The sequence below is a fragment of the Embiotoca jacksoni genome, unplaced genomic scaffold, assembly GCF_022577435.1.
Source record: "Embiotoca jacksoni isolate LCO1_2020_lvr unplaced genomic scaffold, fEmbJac1.0.p SCAF_10, whole genome shotgun sequence".
Taxonomy (NCBI): Eukaryota; Metazoa; Chordata; class Actinopteri; family Embiotocidae; genus Embiotoca; species Embiotoca jacksoni.
In genome coordinates, this window is record NW_027185230.1 from 11,218,443 (window position 1) to 11,240,621 (window position 22,179).

Here is a 22,179-nt window from a genome sequence, read left to right on the forward strand (position 1 = left end):
GGAATCGCTTGGCGTTTTTTTTTAAATTTTTTTATAGAGGAAGGACTCTGTGACATCGCAGCACCACAGCCGAGATGTGTGTAGCTTCCTAAACAAAGACATTTTTAATCGGATGTTGTCGGATGTAGCTGCTGGATCTGACCAGTGCTACAAAGTGGAATACCACGGAGGGCCACTAGGGGCTGGCTCCATAGACTTCCATTCAACTTCGAAGTTCTTATGGTGTCGTTAGCTAAAGTCACTTCTTCTTATTAATTTTCTGGAGGTCCGTCTGAAAATAATTCAATCATTAATTACAAAATTAGCCTTTTAAAAAGAGGTGTTTTTGGGGGGGCGTGTCTGTTTGATTGAAAGGCCCGTGATGCAGTCAGGGTTCCACTATAGGTGGGCGGGGCCTAGCGTCTTCGGGTTCCAATCAGATCCAGTCACGTGGTCACTTTCGGGCCGAAATGCCGAACTCGTGGTTTCAGAACGGCAGTTCGCAAACCGACGGGTGACGTGACGCAACAACTGTCGGTCGGATTTACGTAAGAAATCTCGTGCAAACGTTCATGTTCCCCCTCAGGATTAACCTTAAGCCACTGTGGTGATCCAGCGGGTTTTCCTCTGGCGCCACCATCAGGGGAAAAGCGAATTGGTCCAATACATACCTGTAAAACTAAAGACATCCCATCGGCCTCAGCTGGAGTTTGTCTATATATATATTTTTTTAGGCCCAGTCAGCATTACGATGGCGTCGGATTTTGTCACCGTTGAACCCTCGGGTGTCCGCATACTTTTGGCCGTGCACCGAGCGCTGTATTTAGGTTGGAACCAGCGTAATGAATCGGTCGTACGGTCTGATCTCTCCCGTCGATTCCCTGCCGTGCCAGCTGGGGGCTGGAGCCTGAGAAACAAATGATTTAAAAAAAATTAAAAAAAAATGTTAAAAGTGAAAACGACCATGAAAGGATGTTCCCTAGAAGAACCGCTCCACCGCGAGGATTTCCTTCCTTCCTCTACCCTCCTTTTTTTTTTTTTTTCTTTTTTTTTTTTAATAGTCGGCAGGAGATTTGAACGTTTCCAGCTGAGACATCAATATATAAACCTGGACGGCGACGCCTTTATTATTCTCCGCCTTTTTGTTGTGTCCCCACGCAGCAAACAGGTCTCCCCCTGAACGCGTCCATCCGCCTGCAGCTCAACCTCTACATGAAGAAAGTGTCAGGAATTACGTAAGGAGATTATTCCCCGAACGGTTCTCACGCCATTAACGTTTGTCACGTACTGTGTTCATGTCTATCCATCATTCAATGTAAAGGGCCGCTGGACACTTCCTGCCTTTCTTAGCGTCTGCCGTGTAACCTTGGGAGTCTGACGTTGGATGTTCTTGTCCTCGCAGGGAAACTGGCAAGATTTCTGAGGTGGTGATGCCCATGATCTGGTTCGAGGAGGTGAGTCGTTAATGATGCACTTAAGTTGGGTGCATTCTTCTTTTTTTTTACAGTGAGGTTTTTTTGGCGACCTTGAAGCAGGAAACGGTTTTGATTTCACAGTTTCTTGCTTGTTAATTATGGTTTCCTCTGTTTTGTTTGTTTTTTTGTACAATTGTTGCTTAGATCCTGTTTTTGTTTTTTTATTTAATTTTTTTTATTTGTGTGACAGTTGCTTTGCGTGACTTCCAAATCTCTGCCTCCACAATTTTACAGGGCATCATATCATCACATGCATTTCAATCACAGTCACGTTTTGAACTAACGTGCATTAAAATAGCTCATTTTTATATCCGTCTGAAAATTATACAAACTGGGTTAAGAGTTTGTGCAACAGTCAAGATTTCAAATATCGTAGCGTAAGAATAAATGATTTGAATTGCAAATGTAGTATGACTGGAAATAAAAAATGTTTTTCAGCAAATCTACATTCATACGAGACAAACTAATGACTGATCGTTCTTCACCGCAGGTTTTCTGTTTCTGTCTCGTCAAACTTTTTAATACTTACATCTCTCGTCGGTTTAATCATAAACAATGTTTTTCACATCTTTAACTTGAAAAAAGAAAGGTATTTTTTTTATTTTATCTTTAACGTTTATTTAACAAGGTAAGAAAAACAAAAAACTGATAAAATATTATATTTGGGATCTTTCAGTCACAAAGTGCTTCACAGTAATACAGAAAATAATTTTGAACACCAATACAATTGGTTTAAAAAAAAAAAAAAAAAAGACAAAGTCTGAGTTTGCCTGCCTGAGATGCTCATTTCTAAATATTATTATAGTTATTCATAAAAAATACTAGCGCTCAAGAACGATGTGGACAATTTCATTGACTTCATGAACTGTAAGGTCACTGAATCCGCAATAAAAATGCATCGCGATATGTTGGCTTATTACATTTTGTGTTAATAATCTGCATCTGCAAACCAACAGGAAAACGAAAGCTGTCAGATTAAAAAAAAACAAAAAAAACTAGTACATCTCTCACTACTATATATTTAAATATAAAATAAAGTAGCAAGAAAGTTTGTGAAGTTTGTAGCCGTTTTAAAATGGGATTTTAATATTTTTCATCTTTTTCATCTTCCACACTTTTGTCTCTTTCCGTGTCTGAATTTGCTCACTGACTGAAGCAGCAGTAAAACTTGACCCCGTCCCCGTCCTGTCCCCGTCCCGTCCCCTCAGAGCGCCTACATCGACGGCCCCGTCCTCTCCTCGTTCCACACAAACCTGGTGGTCCTGCCCATCCTGTTGGAGGTCGTGCAGTACAGCTTCATCGCGCTCGGACTGGTGATGATAACAATCGCCGTCATGGTGTATCGCAAAGCGAAGGTAAGGCCGCCGCTCGGCTTGCAGGCTGCCACGTGCGCGCGTTATGTTGTCTTTACTGCATGAAGCATGTCGCACACTTAAGCACGTTCTCACACAAACGGATGGAAAAGCTTTAATAACATCACTGAAGATGCTCTGGCAGATATTCAGGCTCAAAATCAAATAATTCATGTGTTTTTTTTGTTTTTTTTATGTGACAGTTGCTTTGCGTGACTTCCAAATCTCTGCCTCCACAATTGTACAGGGCATCATCCATCTTTTTGTTTTTTTACCCATTCAAAAAAACAACAACCACAATAAATAACAACAACAACAACAAAAAACATGATGCTTTCGAATACATCCGTGCAGCATCAGATGAATTTAATATACTTTTTACTACAGCGGCTGTAAACATCATTTTCAGCTTGGATGACATCAAAATATAATGCAGTTTAATCTGTCGATTTAGTCTTGTAGCCTAATCATATTATATAATTTCTAATTCCAAAATAGAGCTTTGTAGGAGAATTTTATTTCTCATATATAAATATATGCTTAAAAATGAAATCCAAGTCTTGACTAAACCAATTTTGTCCTTTTTTTTTTTTTTTTCAAAGGAAAAGTCTTGTGTTATTTTATTTTAAGGGAGAAAATAGCGCCTTAGTTAGGGACTATTTTCTGTGGTGGATGAATCCACTTTTGGTGTGCTTGTTGTGTATATGGAGTCGGAGGATGCTGGGTAAAACTCACAATAAACTAGTGTAATGTGACCCTTTCTTTTTGTTTTTTTAAATGGCCTTTATCAACAATAAAATAAACTCGACATTACAATTAATATTCATACTCATGAGCACCTCCACACAGTTTAAAGACTCCCTCAGCTTGCCTGTTTATCTTCACTGATGACAACAGGTGAAATGTTATCAGTTATGGCTTAATTTGCACTCTGTAGCTCTTATCAGTGAGGACAAGGTGAGAGGCCTTTTGTTTTGTGGTTAAAAAAAAAAAAAACACTCCAATAATGATTGGAGTGGTTTTTTTTTTCTTTTTCTCTCTGTTCTGAAGAAGTCAGCAGATATATGACCTACTTTTTTTTTTTTTCTTTTTTTTTTCGTAACTGAAGCTCAAGGTCTCGCAAGCAGACTCCACTTTCAAAATATTTTTATTTTTTATTGGATATCAGAGAGATGCGTATGGATAGCGGGACAGCTCGCGACTTCAAAAAGAGACGTGTTTTCGAGTATTAGTTCAGGAACAAGATTTTTAATGAGAAGACCCTCTTAGTCACTTTGTGCCTGGAGGCAGTTAGCCTAGCTTAGCATAAAGACTCAAAAACAATTGCCAGCCTGGCTCTGTTCAAAGACTCACAGCGTATTCAGACCCGAGAGTGGTACCGATTTGACCTTTGCGCTGAAGGTCCGGTCGGAAGTAAGGGCACGGCTAGCTTAGCATAAATGTTGTAGTGAAAGCCAGGTTAGCCATTATGCTAAGCTAACCGTCCCCCCCCCGGCTGTGCTTTTGCCTTTTAATGGACAGACGAGTTGTACCAGTCTCTTTGCAAGAAGGCCAATATTTCACAAACCGATGCCTGCTGATGGCGTGTTTATCTTATCGCGCGTCGTGCTGTGAAATGCATATTACGCTCTGCGTTGTATCATACCATAAACCGACCCGTCGAGGTCGAACGGGAGCGTGTTAATTTTCAGCCAGTGTTCTGTTGAAACTATCGCAGCGCCGCTGGTGTCTTTTACAGTCGGAGATACAGCAGACACACAAGCGGCCCATAAAGCACAGCGAGGTCAGCTGTCAGCTCGGAGGTTAAATAACATGATTTAAAAAAAAAAAAATCTTTTTTTTGATGTTTTGTGTTTGCAGAGGTCTCGTAGAAAAGCTTCAATGATCCCCACAGTGTCGGGGACTCTCGCGGTTGGTAAAACTCTGAATTATCCAAATTATTTAAAAAATTTGTATCATCACATATTATGAACTTAATTTTTTTTAAATTTATTGACGATGATTTGTAATTTATAAATTGTTTTCCCTGAAACTAATGAAGAATTTGGAAGGATCTGCCATTTTCTTAATTTTTTCTAATCAGATTTGACCAAAATTCTACTTCCTTCTTGTATGTAGTTATTGGTCATATTGGGTGACAAAACAAAAAAGTATTAATTTACTTTTAATGTTTTTATACATATTACAGTAGCTTTACTGTTGAGGAATGACATCTTGATCATCCAAATCATTTCTTAAACAAAAACAAAAAAATCAAACGTTTACGGGTTTCAGCTTTGCTAATGTGAATATTTTGTAATTTTTGTTTGTCTTCTAGTTTGGGGTTTTTAATTATACGAGCTTTAGTTATATTTCTATTTGGGAAATGTAATGCGTATTTTTTTTTTTTTTTGGGGGGAGGGCATTTTTATCGCCAAATTGATGATTTTTAATTAATCTTTTTATGAAAGAAATCAACGGGATAATTAACAAAACGGTAATTATTTTCACTACTATGTCAAATAGGTTGTTTTTTTGTGCCTATTAGCCCTTTAGTTTGTGTTGCACAATACTTTAGAGATAATCTATATATCGGTTAAGTATTAGATAAGCATGGAAAGAAGAAATTCCCTTTATGTTGTAACTGAAAAGCTGCATTTCCCTGGATCTTTTTTTTTTTTTCTTCAAGCACTGTTCAGTGTAAAGTTACAGGGGGGAGTTTTAAGATGAAACATTTAACTTATTGTTGTAAAGTGACTTTCCAACATGTCGTCTATAATAATAATGATAATAACGGCAAGTTTGCTGAGAAACAGGAAAACATTTCGGTGGAATTCATGGGGAAAAAATGAACCCAATCCAGACTGGATTAAAATCACTAATCACTGCAGGAAATCTTAAAATCACCATAAAGAAATCAATTCTGTCTGAATGTGGCTTCAATTTCAGTCGATCACTTCCAGACATAAAGTCTGCAGAACAGGTGTAATGTTTTGCTTTTTGTCCTCTCGTCTTTCCTGCCTCGTTATGTTGAGTTGAACGAAATCCTTCTTCTTTTCTTTTTTTTTGATCACGTAAAAAAACCCGGCTGAATTAACCAATCGCACGTCCCCTTGATTAACCGCACGACAGACGACTCCATGCATGTAAGCGTCGACGCAAATCTCTGCTCGTCCATGATCTAAAATAAAACCAAAATACCCTGCAGAACGCTTTGAATCACAGCGGCAATGTGACCTTTTCTGTGTATGTAAGGTAATCTGGTCGTTTTTTAGGCTGCCAATAATGAGCAGATAAAAGACTTACACGGCTGAGACACAGCAGAAAAGTATCATGAGTAACTCAGGTGGGTGCACACACACAAAACAAATGCACACAAGCGTCGAAATGTATTTACTACTGTTGTCATTTTCAAATGAGGCAAAATATACCCCAAAAAAATGCATGTCCCACAAATTTTGTAGCTTGACGATGTCAATGAACGACCTCTGCTTTTTCTCTTTTTTTTTCCGATTACGGTACAAATATTTAGTTTTCATGCAGTTTAGAGAGGTGAGAGAGTAAACCAGGTTATTTTTTTTTTTTTTTTAGCTACAATTAAATAACATCCCCGAAACACCTCGCATGGAAATTATGGGTAGACGCTAAAATTTAAGAAATCAAACGTTCTCCGTCTACTGAAACACTGGACGGCTTTTTATTTTGAAACGCATACAGGAAGCGTTGAGTTTGTATTAGCGGCGTAATGTAGTGACTTTGAATAGGGCAAACGGGAGCGGATCAAAAGTACTCTGAACATTTTATCGTCTACCTTGCAGAAAAGGAATTGTGCTTAGCGGCATTAACAATTATGCTAATGAGATTTAAAAAAAAAAAAAAAAAAAAAAAGGTTTTAAAACGAGAACACGCTAGCGTGGCTGTAACCTCGGTCTCAAAATCGGGTACCGAACGACACGACGAGACATTTCTGGACACCGAAGCAATTCGGTCGACGCTGTAAAAGTATCGAAGTTCAGCACCGAGCGTTACATTTTTGTTAGAAAGTTATTTATTTATATATATATATTTTTTTTAACACAATAAAACTCTGGAGATGCGTTTTGGTTTCAGGTAAGAAAAACAACAACAACAAAACGTTTTAAATACTTTTCCATCGTCCTCGACTGCTCGAGACCCCAGAAGGTTTTAACGATGTTACGAACACTTCGGTAACAACGTCGTCTTCTTTTCTTTTTTTTTTTCTTTTTTGGTCCCGACACAGAAAAATAAACGTGACGACGGCACAGCATCGAGCGGAAACACGAGCACTTCGACCGAAGAGCGCGACCCTCTACTGCGAGATGACGCGAACTGACATGCACACTCCCAAACACGCACACTCCCAAACACGCCCAGCTGGTGCTGTGGACTCTCATGATGACCGACTTCATTCCAGTAACTTGAACTGAAACACTGTCACGAGATGCTCTGCTCCATTTATGTAACGCAAAGTTTCTAGTTTTTTTTGTTGTTGTTCCTTTTTTTCTACACTGTAAAAAAACCTCTCGTTCAAAGACTCCCTTCTCGCTTTTAATGAGACGTGTTTGTGTTTCAAGGCCGTCGGACTGTTTTGTCTTCTCCGACAGAGCGAGTGAAGACGTGTCGACACTGAAAAACCTCTTCTTTTTTCTTTTTTTTTTTTGCTTTTATACAAAAAAAGAAACGAAAAGAAAAAACAACTACCTGAAACGACTCTTTTTAATGTATATGAGACCGTTTGAAATGTCCTGCTCTGCTCAGTGCTGGAAGGAATATCACAGTTGATCTGGAACATTTTGAAGTCGCTTTATTTCGTCGTCATGAGCAGCAGTGGATTTTTTTTTTTTTTTTTTTTTTAACCGTTTTTGAGGGAAGGTTTCTGTATTAACAACAAGGGAACTAATGGGCAGAAAAGCTCTCTCTCGCTCACCCATGTGCCTTCACCTGAGGAAGGGAAACATTTCAAAACCTCCGCGGTCCTCGTATTTCTCACGCACACTCCTCGGACTCCTGTTTGTATACTACTGTTCTTCGGTAATGGTGTGAATACATTTCTTTTAAAAAAAAAAAAAAGGGCTGTGAATGAAGCACCTCCCTTTTATTGTTGATAAGTGAATGATTTTTTGAGAAACAACGGCGGTAATAAAAGGCTCTAATGTTTGACAATCGATCAACGTGTCGTCTCTTTCCCTTGGTCTTCAATTCTAAAGTGTCTTTTTTGGGGAAGGGGGATTTGGGGAGATGATAAGATGGAAATTTAAATAAAATAACTGAAAAATGATGTTTGGAAATGTTAATGAAGAGAAAGAATCCACCAAATGAAGGGGAGTCTGAAAAGTGAAACCAATGCAGTATTGCTTGTAAACTGTGATACCACCGAGTGCCACTAGAGGTCGGCTCCAAAAAAAACTCTCCGGCTCCGTAGACTCCCATTCAACTTCTCTCAAAATACAAAGTCAATAAATGTTTTCCACCAGTTATTATGGTTCCATGAGCTAAAGTCACTCCTTCTTATTCATTTTCTGGCTGTCCTTCTGAAAGTAAACCCGCCATTAATTAGATATTGGGTCTCAAAAAGCAGCATGTGTGGGGGCGTGTCTTTAGCTATAAGGAGATGGAACGATGCCAATCATATGAGTGATGAGATACTGTAGCCTGTTAATGAACCAGAAGGTAATTATTAGTTCATAAATATCGTTGAAACCCAAAAGGAGTGACACTCATTCATTACTAATTAATCACAAGTTACTCTTTTTGTGCTCTCTGAGGTTTCTTATTCAGAAACTTAATATAAATTTCTGCAGTAAAAACTCGGTGTCTACAGGTGAATGGATGTCAGACATAAACCAAATATAAAAATGGAGCAAATTCTCTTGAAGTGCTTTAAGGTGCAGTACCACTGAGGGCCAGGAGGGGCTGCCTACGATAGACTCCCGATAGACTTACTACTTCATCATAAAAATGCATCTTGAACTTTGACCCACTTTGTCATATCCGTCGCGATCCGCAGCACGTTTGTAGTTAAAAGAAAAAGGATGCAATTTCGGAATAAGTATGCTTTCCTTTTAATGCCTCTTCTTAAATTTATGGATTCACACCAGGTGAACAAACACACAAAAACAGCAAACAACCAAACAAATCAGCAAGCAGAACAATGACATTAAAAATAAGGTAAAACTAGTAAAAAAAAAAAAAAAAAGATGTCGGTTAAATAAAATGAAGAAATGAAAATGGCAACAATAATAATATAATAAGGATATGTTGTCTTTACATGTGAGTTTGAGAACCAAGTGTCTGATTTTCAGCTGAATGAAAACGAGGCCATTCCTCTTCTTCCTCTTCTTCCTCTTCCGTATTTCTTCATAAAGACACAAAAACTTAAGTTTACGGAGCACTTCACACTGTGGAAAAGTTTGATTCGCGATCCGATCTCCTTGACTTTCGTGTCCGTTCGCTCATTTATAGTGAGAAAAATTTTACTACCTCAGAAGCTGATTAAGAATCTTTTTTTTTTCTTTTTTCTATTCCCATCCAGGTATTAAAAGGAGCCTTCGAGGACTCTCGAAGTACCTTCAGAATCAAGGTCAGTGCTGTCAGACGACCTTCAGGGCTTTTCGAAAGTTTACATTGTTTTTACCTTTCTGAAAATCTGTGGAAGTGGAAGTCATTTTCCCTGTCAGTCCATGAGCTCTAATCGTAAACCGCTGCAGTCTGGTGTTAAACCGCTAGGTGGAGCTAGACACCTGTCTTCGTGGTTTGTTTTGTGCAGCAGCTGTCAATCAACATTATTGGCAAAGAAGAAAAGAAGAAAAGCATCCTTTGGAAAACAGCTGAGGTTACGGTGAGGTATGTAAGAGTTTGTTTCTTTTCTGGTCACATGAAGGGAGCTCCAATGCAAGTCCATCAAAATCAAAACAATGAACCATATTTTAGTTTTATTTACAAAACCTTTCCGACTATATTTGCATAATCAGCATTGTGTCTGAGCCTGTTTCTGGTTTCTTCCCACCAGAAGCACAAAAACAAGTTTGATTCATCTCTTTTTTTGGGTGAACTGACCCTTAAAAACCGCCATTCCTGCTTTAATTCCCCCTCCCCTCCTTTTTGAATTCTGTATCGAAAACTTTCATTTACTTTCTTAGGCACTTCATAGTTTATGCGAAGGTCATGTGACCTGACATCACAACATCCACCACAGATGTCAGATTAGAAATTGTGTCTTGGAATTTTGTGTGTTGAAATTTTTCAAGAGCTCTGATGCAATTATTACTTTAGACCTACAACCTGTTTTATCACTCAAACCTTTCGCCAAACTTTGCGACATAGCGTGTTTTATTGACGATATAATCAGGAATAATCATCTTTTTACACAATAATATATCCATGTTGTGGAAAACGCAACAAAATGCATTTTGAATGGCCACTCAGACACCTCGTGTTATCTTATGGAAACACATAAACACTGTGGATAGGAATATAAAACACAAAATATTAAACTGCAGCCGTATTTCCCATGCTAATATGCTTGAAGCTTTACCTTGTAATTTCCTGAAATTTTGTTTCTATTTAGCTGTAAATGACAAAGACATTTCGCAGAAAGTCCTCTGACATCTGATACTAATTATGAGGCAAATGGAGAACGTCATAAGTAAAGCTAAAATATTGCAGAAAGTATCGTTGCCATCTTGTTCTGGTGACGTCATCAGTAACCGTTGGTGCGTGAAGTAGTGATCAGGGGGCGGGGATGAGGAGGCTCCGCCCAGATTTTAAGCACACTACATTTCGAGATGAAAATGCCTTCAACGTTCATATGTACAGGTCGTGAACAGAAGTCTGTAGCCGCCTCCAAATGGAGCTAATTTCCTGCCAAACACCCGACAAACAAATCATGTTTTGCAAAATGTCCTACGATTCACTAACGAACACATCAGGGTTTGCAAATACAAAACACCATTAACAAGCGACTGCATTTTGTTTTGCAAATACAAAACCAATATTCAGAATATTTCAAATACGTCAAGCTTCAGAAACAAATTTACAAGTACAAAAAAAAAAAAAAAAAAAAATACCCTACAAATACCAAAAAACAAACAAGCGTGACTTTTGGCACAGTTTTTCTACTGTCACTATGCTGAAGAATGTCCTGAGTAATCTGCCCTCCACAGCAGTAGGTGGCGCTGTGAATCAATTTAAACATGTCCTTGTTCTGCCTGTCCACATCAGTGTAAGAAATCTGAAGCCCACTTTATTCAAAGCGGCTGTCAATCGTTTTATAGCTTAAAATAATCAATAACAAACTGAAAAAGTAACACTCGAATAAATATTCAATAAGATTACATGAGAATATAGTTTAGATGTACATAATGTGACAGAAACCAGGTTTGGGTAAAATACATTTGAGGCAAACTTTGATATTATTTTTTTGCTCATCTGCTTACATGAACTTATTATGAGCTATACTGCAGCCATCCACCAGGGGGCGATCAAGATATTTTGGCTTTACTTCTGTTGAGCTGTCATGTCCAAATTTACATTACAGTATAATTAAGTCTGTCTTAAGAAATATATATATGAATTTACGTATAAGTGAATATCTTACAGAGATAACAAAAAAAAAAACAAAGATTCGGATTTTGACTCGTCATGACTTTGAGTATACATTAATTCAATCAGTGTTTATACTGCATATTGCTATAAAACGTGTGTAACATATTTGTAACATATTTCCACATTATTTCCACCGTTCAGACCTGTTAAAAAAACTCACATTAACCGTTTTTGAACAGCAAATATGATAAATACACTTAATAACTGTTGCATGGAACACTTTATCCATGTCCCTTTGAATTCATACTAAAACATGTACAACTTTCTGAGCCGGAAATACCGGCTATTTTTTTTAGGGAAATTGCGAGGAACATTTTGAGTAAATCGGCTGGAAAATGAAACCCACAAATCGATTCTCATGAAAACATTCGGCCCCCACACGTCACATCTTGTATGCTCAACATGCACTCGCCTAACAAGAGACAGAGCGGCTGACAGGTAGCAGTAAACTGCGTGTGGTCATTATCTGACTGGTTTTGCGCAGCTGTTGTCTGCGAGGCTGAAATAGCATCGTTCCTCCGCAGTGACGAACCCGAGTCCTGAGCTTGTAAACAGAGATGCGTCCGGGACAGAGACTGAGAATGTTTTCCTGTCCTTTCATTTCTTTCACCGCGTTGTCAATCCTTCTGTATGCGTGTTCCCCGTCCTCTATATTTAGCTGGCCCGTGACCCGGCGGCGGCACACCGAACCCTGCTCCACACATTGTCAAAACAAGGGGCTAATCCTGTCCAACAGGTGCTAGCTCGACACGCGCGCGCACACACACACACACACACACACACAATCACACAATCACACAATCACGACACAAAACCTGTTTCCACACCACACAAACACGCCGTCGCCAACTCTACTCGATGTGACAGTGTTTGCCGGGGGACGGCGAGGGTCACGCTTCCCACAACCGACGCTGCAGGTTAGGAGTCCGACCAGCGCGAGAGGTGCGCTGAGGTTCACGTCGAGGACACATACTGTGAGACAAACTTCCTTATCCCCCCCCCCTCTCCCCCCGTGGGCATCCGCCGGCCATCGAAACAGTTGCCGAATAACGCACTTCTTTCAGATAAAAGAAGCGCAGACGTCTTCGCCGTCGGAGCGCCTCACCCGATGTCAGGTCTTAGCCACGTAGCGGCACTTTGTTCCCTCTCCTCCCCCACTCCCGCCCCCCACCGCCCCCCTACGCTTCGTCACCGCGAGGGGCTCTTGGGAAAAGTCTCTGAGCCCGAGTCGTTGGACGTGACCTCCACCTGAGGCTGACCGCGAGGGCCGCAGGACGGCAGCTGCGCCCTCTTCTGCTCCGCCGCCGCCGCCGGAAGGACGGCGGTGGAAACGACCGTCTCCATCCGACTGGCTCGATAGATGCTCACCTGAAAATAGAGACGGTTCACTTAGAGGTCGCTGGATTCGTGGATCGGAGAGAGGAGTTTACGAGGTGCGATCAAAAAGGTCGGAGACTTTTCTTGTTGCGCAGCGTAGCGCCGTGACTTAAGTGTTCCAAGTGTCGTCTCTTGATCAACATCTGAGTTCCACACGGTTTTGTGACCACTGGTACGTGAACATTTATGATTTCACCGTGGATTTTCACCAACCGGGTTGGTTTTCACCGTGAATTCGTCCCCCAGGGTCAGACTGTCAACACCGAGTTCTACTGAGACCATCTGAAGGTTCTGTTACGGTTTGGACTTCTTTTCTGCTTCGTAGTCTTCAGGTCAGTCTGGGTTTTGTGCTTCCTGTTTGATTTTTGAAATGACTCACCTCTTGTGTCTTGTCTTCCCTTCGTGTCCTTTTGTATGATTGTTGGCCCCGCCCCCTGATTAGTTTCACCTGTCCCTCGTTGTCCTTCCCTCCCTGCTGTATTTAGTCTGTGTGCTCTTCTTCTTCTTCTTCCCTCTTCGTCAGTTTGTTTCAGTTACCTGTCCGTTACTGCGTCGTTTGAAACCCAGAGAACAGAAACCACCTGAACTGTGTCGCCACGGCAACAGGATCCTTTATCACTACCGGTCACAGCGCATTAAAAACGGCCGAGTTTCTCACCCTCAACAACACAATCGTAGCTTCCCTCCCACCCCCTCCCCCCTTTTTTCTTTTTTTTTTTGCCCCCAAAATCTTGATGTTCCTCTGCTCCAGTTTTCAGGTCCGCGGGGAAATCACAAACGTTCACGTACCAGCGATCACGTTGACGTGTGGAACTCAGGTGCTGGATGTTGATCAAGAGACGACACCCGGAACACTTCCTCGTGGAGGTTGTTACTTCCTGCTGCTCCGTGTGCATCACTGTGCTGCGTTCAACAGGAACGCACTCTGAATTTTCTGATCCACCCTCGTATATCCAGCAGAAAAGACACTGATTACGGTTTGCAAATTATCATTGGACTTACCAAACAGCCGCTCTTTAAACACTTCCTTCTCTTTAAAGATTTACCTCTCTATCTCAGCGTTTCTCACACACACACACACACACACACACACCTGGGTTTGCAGGTAGCGCGGCGATTTGAGCTCCAGCTCGTCTTTGGCGGCGGTCGGGGCACAGCAACAAAACACCTGCTGGAAACCTGCTCTGAACCTGCCGAGTTGTGAGACAAATGTTTCACTGCGGGGTGGATTAAACAGGCGAGCAGGATTACAGACACAGATGCAGATTACCAGATCGCCTACACGAGTGACAGGGAAACGGATGAAACGCCGGCGGCTCGTCGTTTCAAAGCGGGGAAACTATTAAAAGCAAGACGTCCCACCTGCTGTTGAGGCAGTAGTAGATGATGGGGTTGTACATGGTGGAGCTCATGGCCAGCCACATGACGGCCAGGTACACCTGCTGGATGTAGCGCTGCTCGAACAAGTCGGGGAAGAACTGGTGCAGCAGGAAGTAGATGTGATACGGCAGCCAGCAGACAGCGAAGGTACACACCACCACAATCATCATCTTCACCACCTGCCACAGAAAAACACACACAGAAGACCCACGGGGGAGAGGGTTTAAAACCTAATCTCTTTTTGTCGTTGTTTTCATGGAGGGGGAGATTAAAATGCCATTAAATTAAATGACAGCGTTTAGTGATCGAGGCCAAAGAGGAAGACAGACGAGGAAGAGGCGTCCGTGTCGGCGTCACCTTGCGTTTGGCGAAAAGCTGCTCTTTGTAGTGTTCGGACGAGTCTCCGGGAATCGCGCTCGCCCAGAGGGTCACGCCCACCGTCGTGTAGGCCCATCCCATAACGCACAGGGGCAGGAAGTAGATGAGCAGTGTCACGCACACGTAGTATCTACGCCAGAAACGAAAACAGAGACGTGACCGGGGGGGGAAAGAGGATGTGCAATGTGACATTTTTTCCAAAGAAAAAGTGTTATGTAATGGAAACACAAGAACAAAACGCAACAGCGTTTCAGAAAACACAGCAACATTTAAAAAAAAAAAAACGGTAAATGCGGGAAAAAACAACTCTGGTTTGCGATTGATTAGAACTCAAAATTTAGACTTTTGGATTCAGAGCGGTAACTTTAAAATCGTGGAGTTATTCGGTTATTTCAGTTCAGTTCATTTCATGGAAATTACACACATTTGATCCTCTTCCAAACAGTGCCTTCAAATAAACGTGTTGCACAGAACAACACAAGGAAAATATGCACAAAAAAAATAAATTCATTTGATGTAACCTTCCTATGTGGAAAAAAGTAACGACACCTCGGGGTCAGAAGCTGGTGTCGCCCCCTACAGGAGAAATGACTTCTTCTAGGAGTTTTGCATTCACTAGTGTCATCTGCTTGCTGAAATTTTCTGACCGCTCTTCCATGCACTCCTTATTTTTTTTTTTTTTTTTAACCATTGCTTTAACGTATTTGGACAGAACATTGTCACAACGGCCACATTAGCATGCGGACGTTAGCATTTAGCTGCCTAAACGCAGCCTGAGAGCTAGTTTCGCTCGCGTCTTGTTATATTTAGTTTTGGCTGCTTCTATGAACACGTTACACTCGGCCAACCGAGACCTGCCGGAGGGATCGTCTCCTGTCACATCGCGGTCTTACATGTTTGCACTCATGAATACTCACAGTTGAAAAACACGCGCACGCGCACACACACACACACACACACACACACACACACACACTGGCCACACAACTGCTTTCTCATCTCGCTTTCTGCAGCCCTCCGGAAAACCAGAAGCTCTAAATTAAACATGCCTTAATATGCAGAGAGGTTTGAGAAAGGTGTGAGAGGAAGGAGGACGATAATAAAGACTTTCATTTTGGAGGCAGATTTATCAAATGCCCCTTTTCCTCTTTTAGCCGCACAGATATTTCCAGAACGAATCCACCGGGCAGGAGAACGTTCCTCGGATTCATCACCGGAACTGGAGTCATTTTCATCTTCTAAATTAATCCCTGTAAGGGACTTATTATTGCGCTGGTTCGGGCCGGCTGCAGCAGGTATCCTGTCTGGTGATGGATGCCAACAGATCAAACCGTGTTCATGACGAGTGTGTGACGCTGCCACAGGACGTAGAAATGATAAGGCACAAAATACCGGGCATCAAATATTTGAAATAACGATTCCAAACTAATGATCTTATTTGCTTTTTGCCATTGAGTGCTGCGCTGACGGCAGTCTCTCTGCTTAGCACGAAGACTGGAAGCAGGAGGAAACAGCGAGTCTTAACACAAAAAGCTCACTCGTTTGCTTGTCTCGTTTTTTTGTTTTTTTTCCCCGAAATGTAGTTGCAGCGATGGTAGATTCTTACAGTAGTTTTCGAAACACACTGATTGGTTCAAGCTGCGCCAGTAGTTTTGAAATGAACCTCGCCCAGCAGTCTGGAAACTCTTCCCGTATCGTGTCCGGGCCTTTACGTTCACGCGGCGACTTTGGGTCGGCTAACGCCAGGCTAGTATGTGACGCCTCGGGGATGAGAACGCGTTGACAAGATTGTCTGAGATGTAAAGACTCTGATATGTGACGTCTCCTACACTGTGAAACATCAATCAGGAAATTTGTTTTATTTCTTCATTTCCAGTTAATTCAACTTAAAATGTCTCACTTTTATTTTCAGACCACTTTAGAACCAATCGAAATTTTGTTCTTTTAACTTTTGACTTGAAATTGACTTGAGATGACTAAATGATTGAGATTTCCCAGCATGCATTGAGAGTTAAAACTCCCCACTGAGTCCGACCATACAGTATATATAAACATAACTGTACGGTCTACTTTCAATACTACCTAAAGATGAACTTCCTTTCTCTAACTTTTTACAGCTCTTGATGCCGGCAGACGTCAGACTGTCTGTCGACCGGAGGGAAGAAGTTGCTGTTGACCCGTTCACATTTCAGCAGGATGTTTAAGGTATGATCGATTCCTCACTTTTTTTTCCAACGTGGCTGGAGGTTGCCGGCTTAGCTTTAGCACCATTTGCTGAAAACGAAAAAAAATAAAAACGATCTCGTCTCCGAAAATTCATTTCAGTCCTTCCTGGTGTAACTGTTCATAAATCTGGAAGTCTTCGAAGAGACTTTTTTAGCTGCTGACAGACCAGAAATAACAAAGCAGAAGTTTCGTACAAAGTCGACGCTAAAACTCTGCATCGTATTCGATTCGACGTTTTAGCGTGATGTAGCCCAAAACGCTCGCTCTCGAGGTGGGAATATCAAAATTTAAAAAGAGAAGTCCAACGTTTAGGACTTGCGCTCAACGAGCGGCCGGAGACACGACTTCAGGTAAACGCTGATGTTGGTACACGTTTAACTGCATGTGTGAACAGGCAACTTCTTGCCAACACAACATGACATTACATTACATCACATTACATTTAGCTGACGCTTTTATCCAAAGCGACTTACAATAAGTGCATTTCAACCATGAGGGCACAAAACCCAGAACAACAGGAATCAAGAAAATACAATTTCTTCAAGAAAGCAACAACTTTTGAAGGCGCTACTCTGTCACCGGTGGGTACAACTCGATCTGCTGCCGCCACGTGGCCACAAACTGCACTAGTACATCGTGAAAACCCTCGGAAAGAAAACGAATAACAACAGGATCATGTAGAGGAGACCGGCTGTGTTCTGCTTTATTTCTGACGGGTACTCACATTTTCCTGAAGACCATGTCGGTGTATTCAGGCCAGTCGATGTAGCAGACGGTGCGTCCGGGCAGCAGGGCGGTGGACGAGTAGTAGTACTGAGGGAAGGCTAGCAGCAGAGCGAGCGTCCAGATCACAGCCATCACCACGCGGGTCTCTGTGGACGACAACCTCTGCTGCAAGGGGTGGATGATCGCCATGTATCTAACACACGTAGAGAATACTTCATGGAATTTTATGTTTATCTTTGACTTTTATTTATATTTTTGCCAACCGTTTCGTCGAGCGTTAACTTCCTTACATTTCCCGGGAAGCCGTTGACTTCCTATTCATCTCTAAACAGTATGAAAATGAATTAGCGGGGACTTAGTCGGACACTTTCTCATGTCAAATTAGCCCCAGCCGCACGTTCAGTTTTAGACGTGTTGAAGATACTCGTGGATGTGCAGCATCGACGGGGAAGCTCGTCCGGAGTTATCGTCGTCAAAACTCACTGAATTTTCAAATGATTTTACAGCTGTTTGAATGTCGACTGCATTGTAAAATGGCTTCAATTATACAATTATATATCATCTTTGAAATAACACCTCCGTTTCCTTGTGTGCACGTGAGAAGTGTGAAGGAGGCTTTATATCAAATATGGCTTCCTCTATATTGCACCAGCGACGTCGCTGATATGGAGCCTGCATTGCCTTGAGGGACGTGCTCGTGTAAAGAGACACACTGTAGTCCCATAACACACACACACACACACACACACACACACACACACACACACACACACACACACACACACACACACACCTGTCCAGTGCGATGGCCGTCATGGAGTAAATGCTGGCAAATATGGCGGCGATGGGGAAGAAGTTGTGGAAGCGGCAGTAGACCGAACCGAAGTACCACACGTTGTGAACGGCGTAGGCGAAGTTGATGACTGTGTTGAACGCCGACATGGCGGCTTCGGCGAAGGCCAAGTTCACCTGCAGGAGACGGACAGGGGAGTTTGTCTTTTTCATTTACACCCAACGCCCACAAAATGTTTATTTCTTTGTTTATATATAATATCTTTATATGTGACATATATAATCCATCCACCTGACAGGTGCTGCATGTCAGGATGCTGAATAAACAGCAGGATTACTGCACAGGTGAGCTAAACAGGTAAAAAGGGCGACTCCAAAATGTGTAGTTTGGCCGTTAACCAATCAGCATTGAGTCACGTATGACAAATCTTGTGTGGTGAAACTCTCCCACTGCAGCCACGGATTAAACTACATTTTAAGAAAACACACTCGTCCGCCCTCGAATGGCCACTTATCGATCTGTCCTTCACGCTTTAATCACAGCGAAGACTGAAGCCCAAAATAACTTCATATGACAGCAAACAGCAGGTGAGAAAAGACATTTAGGACCTTCAAATAAAAATAAATAAAAAAAAGCCTTAAATGTTGTCCCGTTCTTCTAAAGATGTTCAAGAATAGAAGAAAAATCATTCGTCATGCTGATTTTTCAATTACTATAGTGGCAGATTATTTGGTAACGGATCATTTTAAGCCATTTTTCTAGCAAAAAAGGCTGAAATTTATTTGGATCTTCTCAAACGTGAAGCCGTGCTGTTTTTTTTAAATTTTTTTATGTGATTGTAAAGTAAATATATTTGGATTACTAGCTATTAATCTACAAAAACAAACAATACTAATAACCAATCTGTCACAATTTACTGGCAGCATTTTACCGACCAAATGATTCATTTAGATCAACACATTAATTGTATAATGCAATTATCTAAAAGTCAATATACACTACCATATTTGGAGCTATTGTTTTCCAGTGATTTCATATGGCAGCTTTTAGTTCTTGGATTAATTATGATTTTGGATGTGTACATAGATTTAACAGATTCCATGTTTTCATATGTAATCAGTGCTTTCTCTCCAAAAGAGGTTGAAAGAGACTTTTATGTTTTAGGAGTCAGTCACTATTTGAAAAATAGATTTAAAATGTATTTATGGTACAGATCAAAGCAGTTTATCATCACCTCTATCAATAATCTACATGTGAGGAGCACCTCTGAAAAGAACAGAAAATATGTTTTTGCAGGTGATCAAAAACTTGCATATTAATTTGGTTCAATTTAATTTACTGTGGACACAAATTAAATTCTGTATAAACAGAATAAAACTCACTCTTCCCTCTGACAGTAAAACACACAGTTTATGTTTCCTCACCAGAAAGTAGTTGGTGACGGTCCTCATGCGTTTATGCGCCAAAATGATCCAGATCACCACGGCGTTACCGACCACCGACACCGCCACGATGCTGCAGTAAGCGACGGCCCACAACGTGATCTGCCACACCGGCTGGACGAACTGGTTGAAGCCGTCGCTGCAGTTAACGGTCCCGCTCGTCCCGTTCGTCCCGGTACAGTCGGTGTTGTTGTGCAGCGGGTCCATCTTTCCGATGTTAAAAAAAAATAAAAAAATAAATAAAAATTGATTAGTGTCCTCGTTTACTGGAGCTGATTTATTTTCCTGTAGGAACAAAACGGAGCCTGTGGACATGCAACAAAACAAAACAAAACAAACAAAAAAAGCGCAGTTCGCACATTTTACGCACCGTGAAAGCGTGCGCTCCGGAGGACAACACCGCACCATAACGCACGACGCAGTTCACCAACCACTGACGGTTAACCCCCCTGAGCCCCCCCCCCATTCGCCCAAATCACCCCCCCACCACCACCACCACCACCACCACCACACACACACACACACACACACACCTTCACTATAAACACGGGGACTGATTAGTCTGAGCCTTCAATATGATCTATAGGAATAAATCACACTGTGTGATCCTGAAATGCAACAATAACTTCTCTGGACCCCCTAATATGGTCCCAGCAGGATTAGTCCTCAACCCCTTCTGGGTCAGTCTGATGATATTGGCTTACATAATGTGATGATATGATGACTTTTAATGTAAAAAAAAAACAAACATATGATTTATAACACACTGTAGTTGTAAGTAGAATTAAAACTGCAAGCAGTGATATGTGCCCTCGCGTGCTGCACGTCGGGGAAAAGTTTTTGTCTTTTCATAAACTTGCATAAGCATTTAATTAAGGTTTTATATCGACCGTATGAGTTAGTGTTATCACGTTAATCATACACTTTGTTCTATCATTTATTGTAGTTTATAGAGCAGTTATGGTTTTAATGAACTCGTGCAACAACAAAAAAAAACACTAAAGCTGACAGACAAAAAGTCAGCATACAAGTAGAGGGAATAGAAATAAAGAAACAGCATGTTTCTTATTCTTCAGTGCGACTGTTTATTTTTTTTTATTTGATCATTACCAGAAAACTTCTTCAGTCCGAGGACTAAATAATGAAACTTTGAAAGTCAAACATTGAAACAAGTGTAAATTTGATATCATGATAGCATCCAGAACCGACAGCCGCACGGCAGGAAAACAGAACACAGAGGATGTACTAGATGTGAATTCATTTGAATTAGCATGTGAAAACAGCATCATGCAAGTTAACTTTAGCTGTAGTTAACAATGAGCTCCTTTGGCTGGTGCAGAGTAAGCTAGTTAGCTGGTAATGCTAATGTTAGCGTCTTAAGTTAGTGCAAATAAACACACTCGATAAGAGGATTCTTCTCGACAGAGTGGAAGAAGTGCTTCTCATGATTTATTGCACTTAAACTAAATTAAATGCAATTTTTTTTTTTAGAATGAAATTATTGATCTATAATTAGCTTAAAAAAAAAAAGAAAAAAAAGAAGCTCTTTTTATAGTTTGGCGAAGAACTTTCAAACCTTTTTTTTTCCTGGCTGTTTGTGGTTCGTTTATTAACAAGTTAAAACGTCCTTATATGTACAAACAGCTACTATATTTTTTTCAAAAAACATCTAGGTGTTTAAATACTGCTTTTAACGCCAAATAGGGACTAACTAAATTCAAAATCCAAGAACAGATCTTCCACCTGTGTCATTAATTCAGCATCAATCAGTTATGTCCATTTAAAACCCTAAATGGCCAAATTAACACACATTTCCAAGCCAAATGTTGTAGCTGCAGGGCTGCTTTTAAATTAAGGGGCTCATTGAGTTCAGGTCATGAGGTCACCAGTTTTGTTGCCTGCCTGAGCCGAAATTGCATCATCGGCTCAGCAGAGTAGTGGAAACCCAGATAGATGGCACCACACATGAATGGAGTGCATTTATCTCTATGATACGCTGTCTGTCTGTCTGTCTGTCTGTCGCATCTGATCGGTGCTGCAGGGAAAACCACAGAAGCTTGGTGTAGTTCGTCACCTGCTTCCCTCCTTAGCTGCAGCAGCAGGTAGAGACATCTCCTGTTTGAACGAGTGATGGCGAGAGGATGTGACACGAGAGAAAGGAGACAGAAATCTCCAAGGAAGGTTCCCTTCATTTGTAGGTTTATCTGGCCGACCACCTGCTTTCACATCAAAAACGTGCGAATTCGGGAGACGTGTTGGCACAACGGGAAGGTTACGACTTCAATCTCACAGCGTGTGGAGAAGAAAATGAGAAGAAATGACTAATGACGAGGAGGAAGGATTAGGCAAGAACATTTTTCGAAAGATTTTCCATAAATGTGATGCCAGAATGATCAGGGACAGTGATTTTAAAACATTTATTATAATAATCCAGCTCCCATTGAAAA

The 22,179-nt window shown here is 41.2% G+C and overlaps 2 protein-coding genes across 3 annotated transcripts in view; one reads left to right on the forward strand and one right to left on the reverse strand.

Annotated features, from left to right (window-relative positions):
* scarb1 (scavenger receptor class B, member 1) overlaps nt 1-17,587 on the forward strand; it is a 56,758-nt gene extending 39,171 nt beyond the window's left edge. The window contains exons 20-25 of one of the 2 annotated variants that reach the window (XM_069166515.1): nt 1,141-1,214; nt 1,382-1,433; nt 2,663-2,809; nt 9,339-9,386; nt 9,573-9,649; nt 16,663-17,587. In XM_069166515.1, the coding sequence (XP_069022616.1) occupies nt 1,141-1,214; nt 1,382-1,433; nt 2,663-2,809; nt 9,339-9,386; nt 9,573-9,649; nt 16,663-16,669 (405 nt within the window). In that variant the 3' untranslated portion in view covers nt 16,670-17,587. Of the gene's footprint in view, nt 1-1,140; nt 1,215-1,381; nt 1,434-2,662; nt 2,810-7,046; nt 7,970-9,338; nt 9,387-9,572; nt 9,650-16,662 lie in introns of those variants that run through there. The other variant, XM_069166524.1, reaches the window with a different exon arrangement.
* Nucleotides 13,797-20,108, reverse strand: tacr1b (tachykinin receptor 1b). The gene is made up of 6 exons (XM_069166557.1): nt 19,715-20,108; nt 18,291-18,466; nt 17,496-17,690; nt 14,525-14,675; nt 14,150-14,346; nt 13,797-13,977 (listed from the first exon to the last, which is right to left on the reverse strand). The coding sequence occupies exons 1-6, from the start codon at nt 20,045-20,047 to the stop codon at nt 13,830-13,832; spliced, it is 1,200 nt and encodes a 399-aa protein (XP_069022658.1). The 5' UTR covers nt 20,048-20,108; the 3' UTR covers nt 13,797-13,829.
* Between the last annotated feature and the right edge of the window lie 2,071 nt (nt 20,109-22,179).

Excerpts from the sequence above, each read along its gene's own strand:
- tacr1b (XM_069166557.1), bottom strand. The coding sequence starts at position 20,047 with ATGTCCACAGGCTCCGTTTTGTTCCTACAGGAAAATAAATCAGCTCCA. Across the intron at positions 18,467-19,714 it reads CCGTCACCAACTACTTTCTG|GTGAACTTGGCCTTCGCCGA; the intron begins GTGAGGAAACAT and ends CGTCTCCTGCAG. Across the intron at positions 14,676-17,495 it reads GACATGGTCTTCAGGAAAAT|ATACTACGTGTGCGTGACAC; the intron begins GTGAGTACCCGT and ends TTTCTGGCGTAG.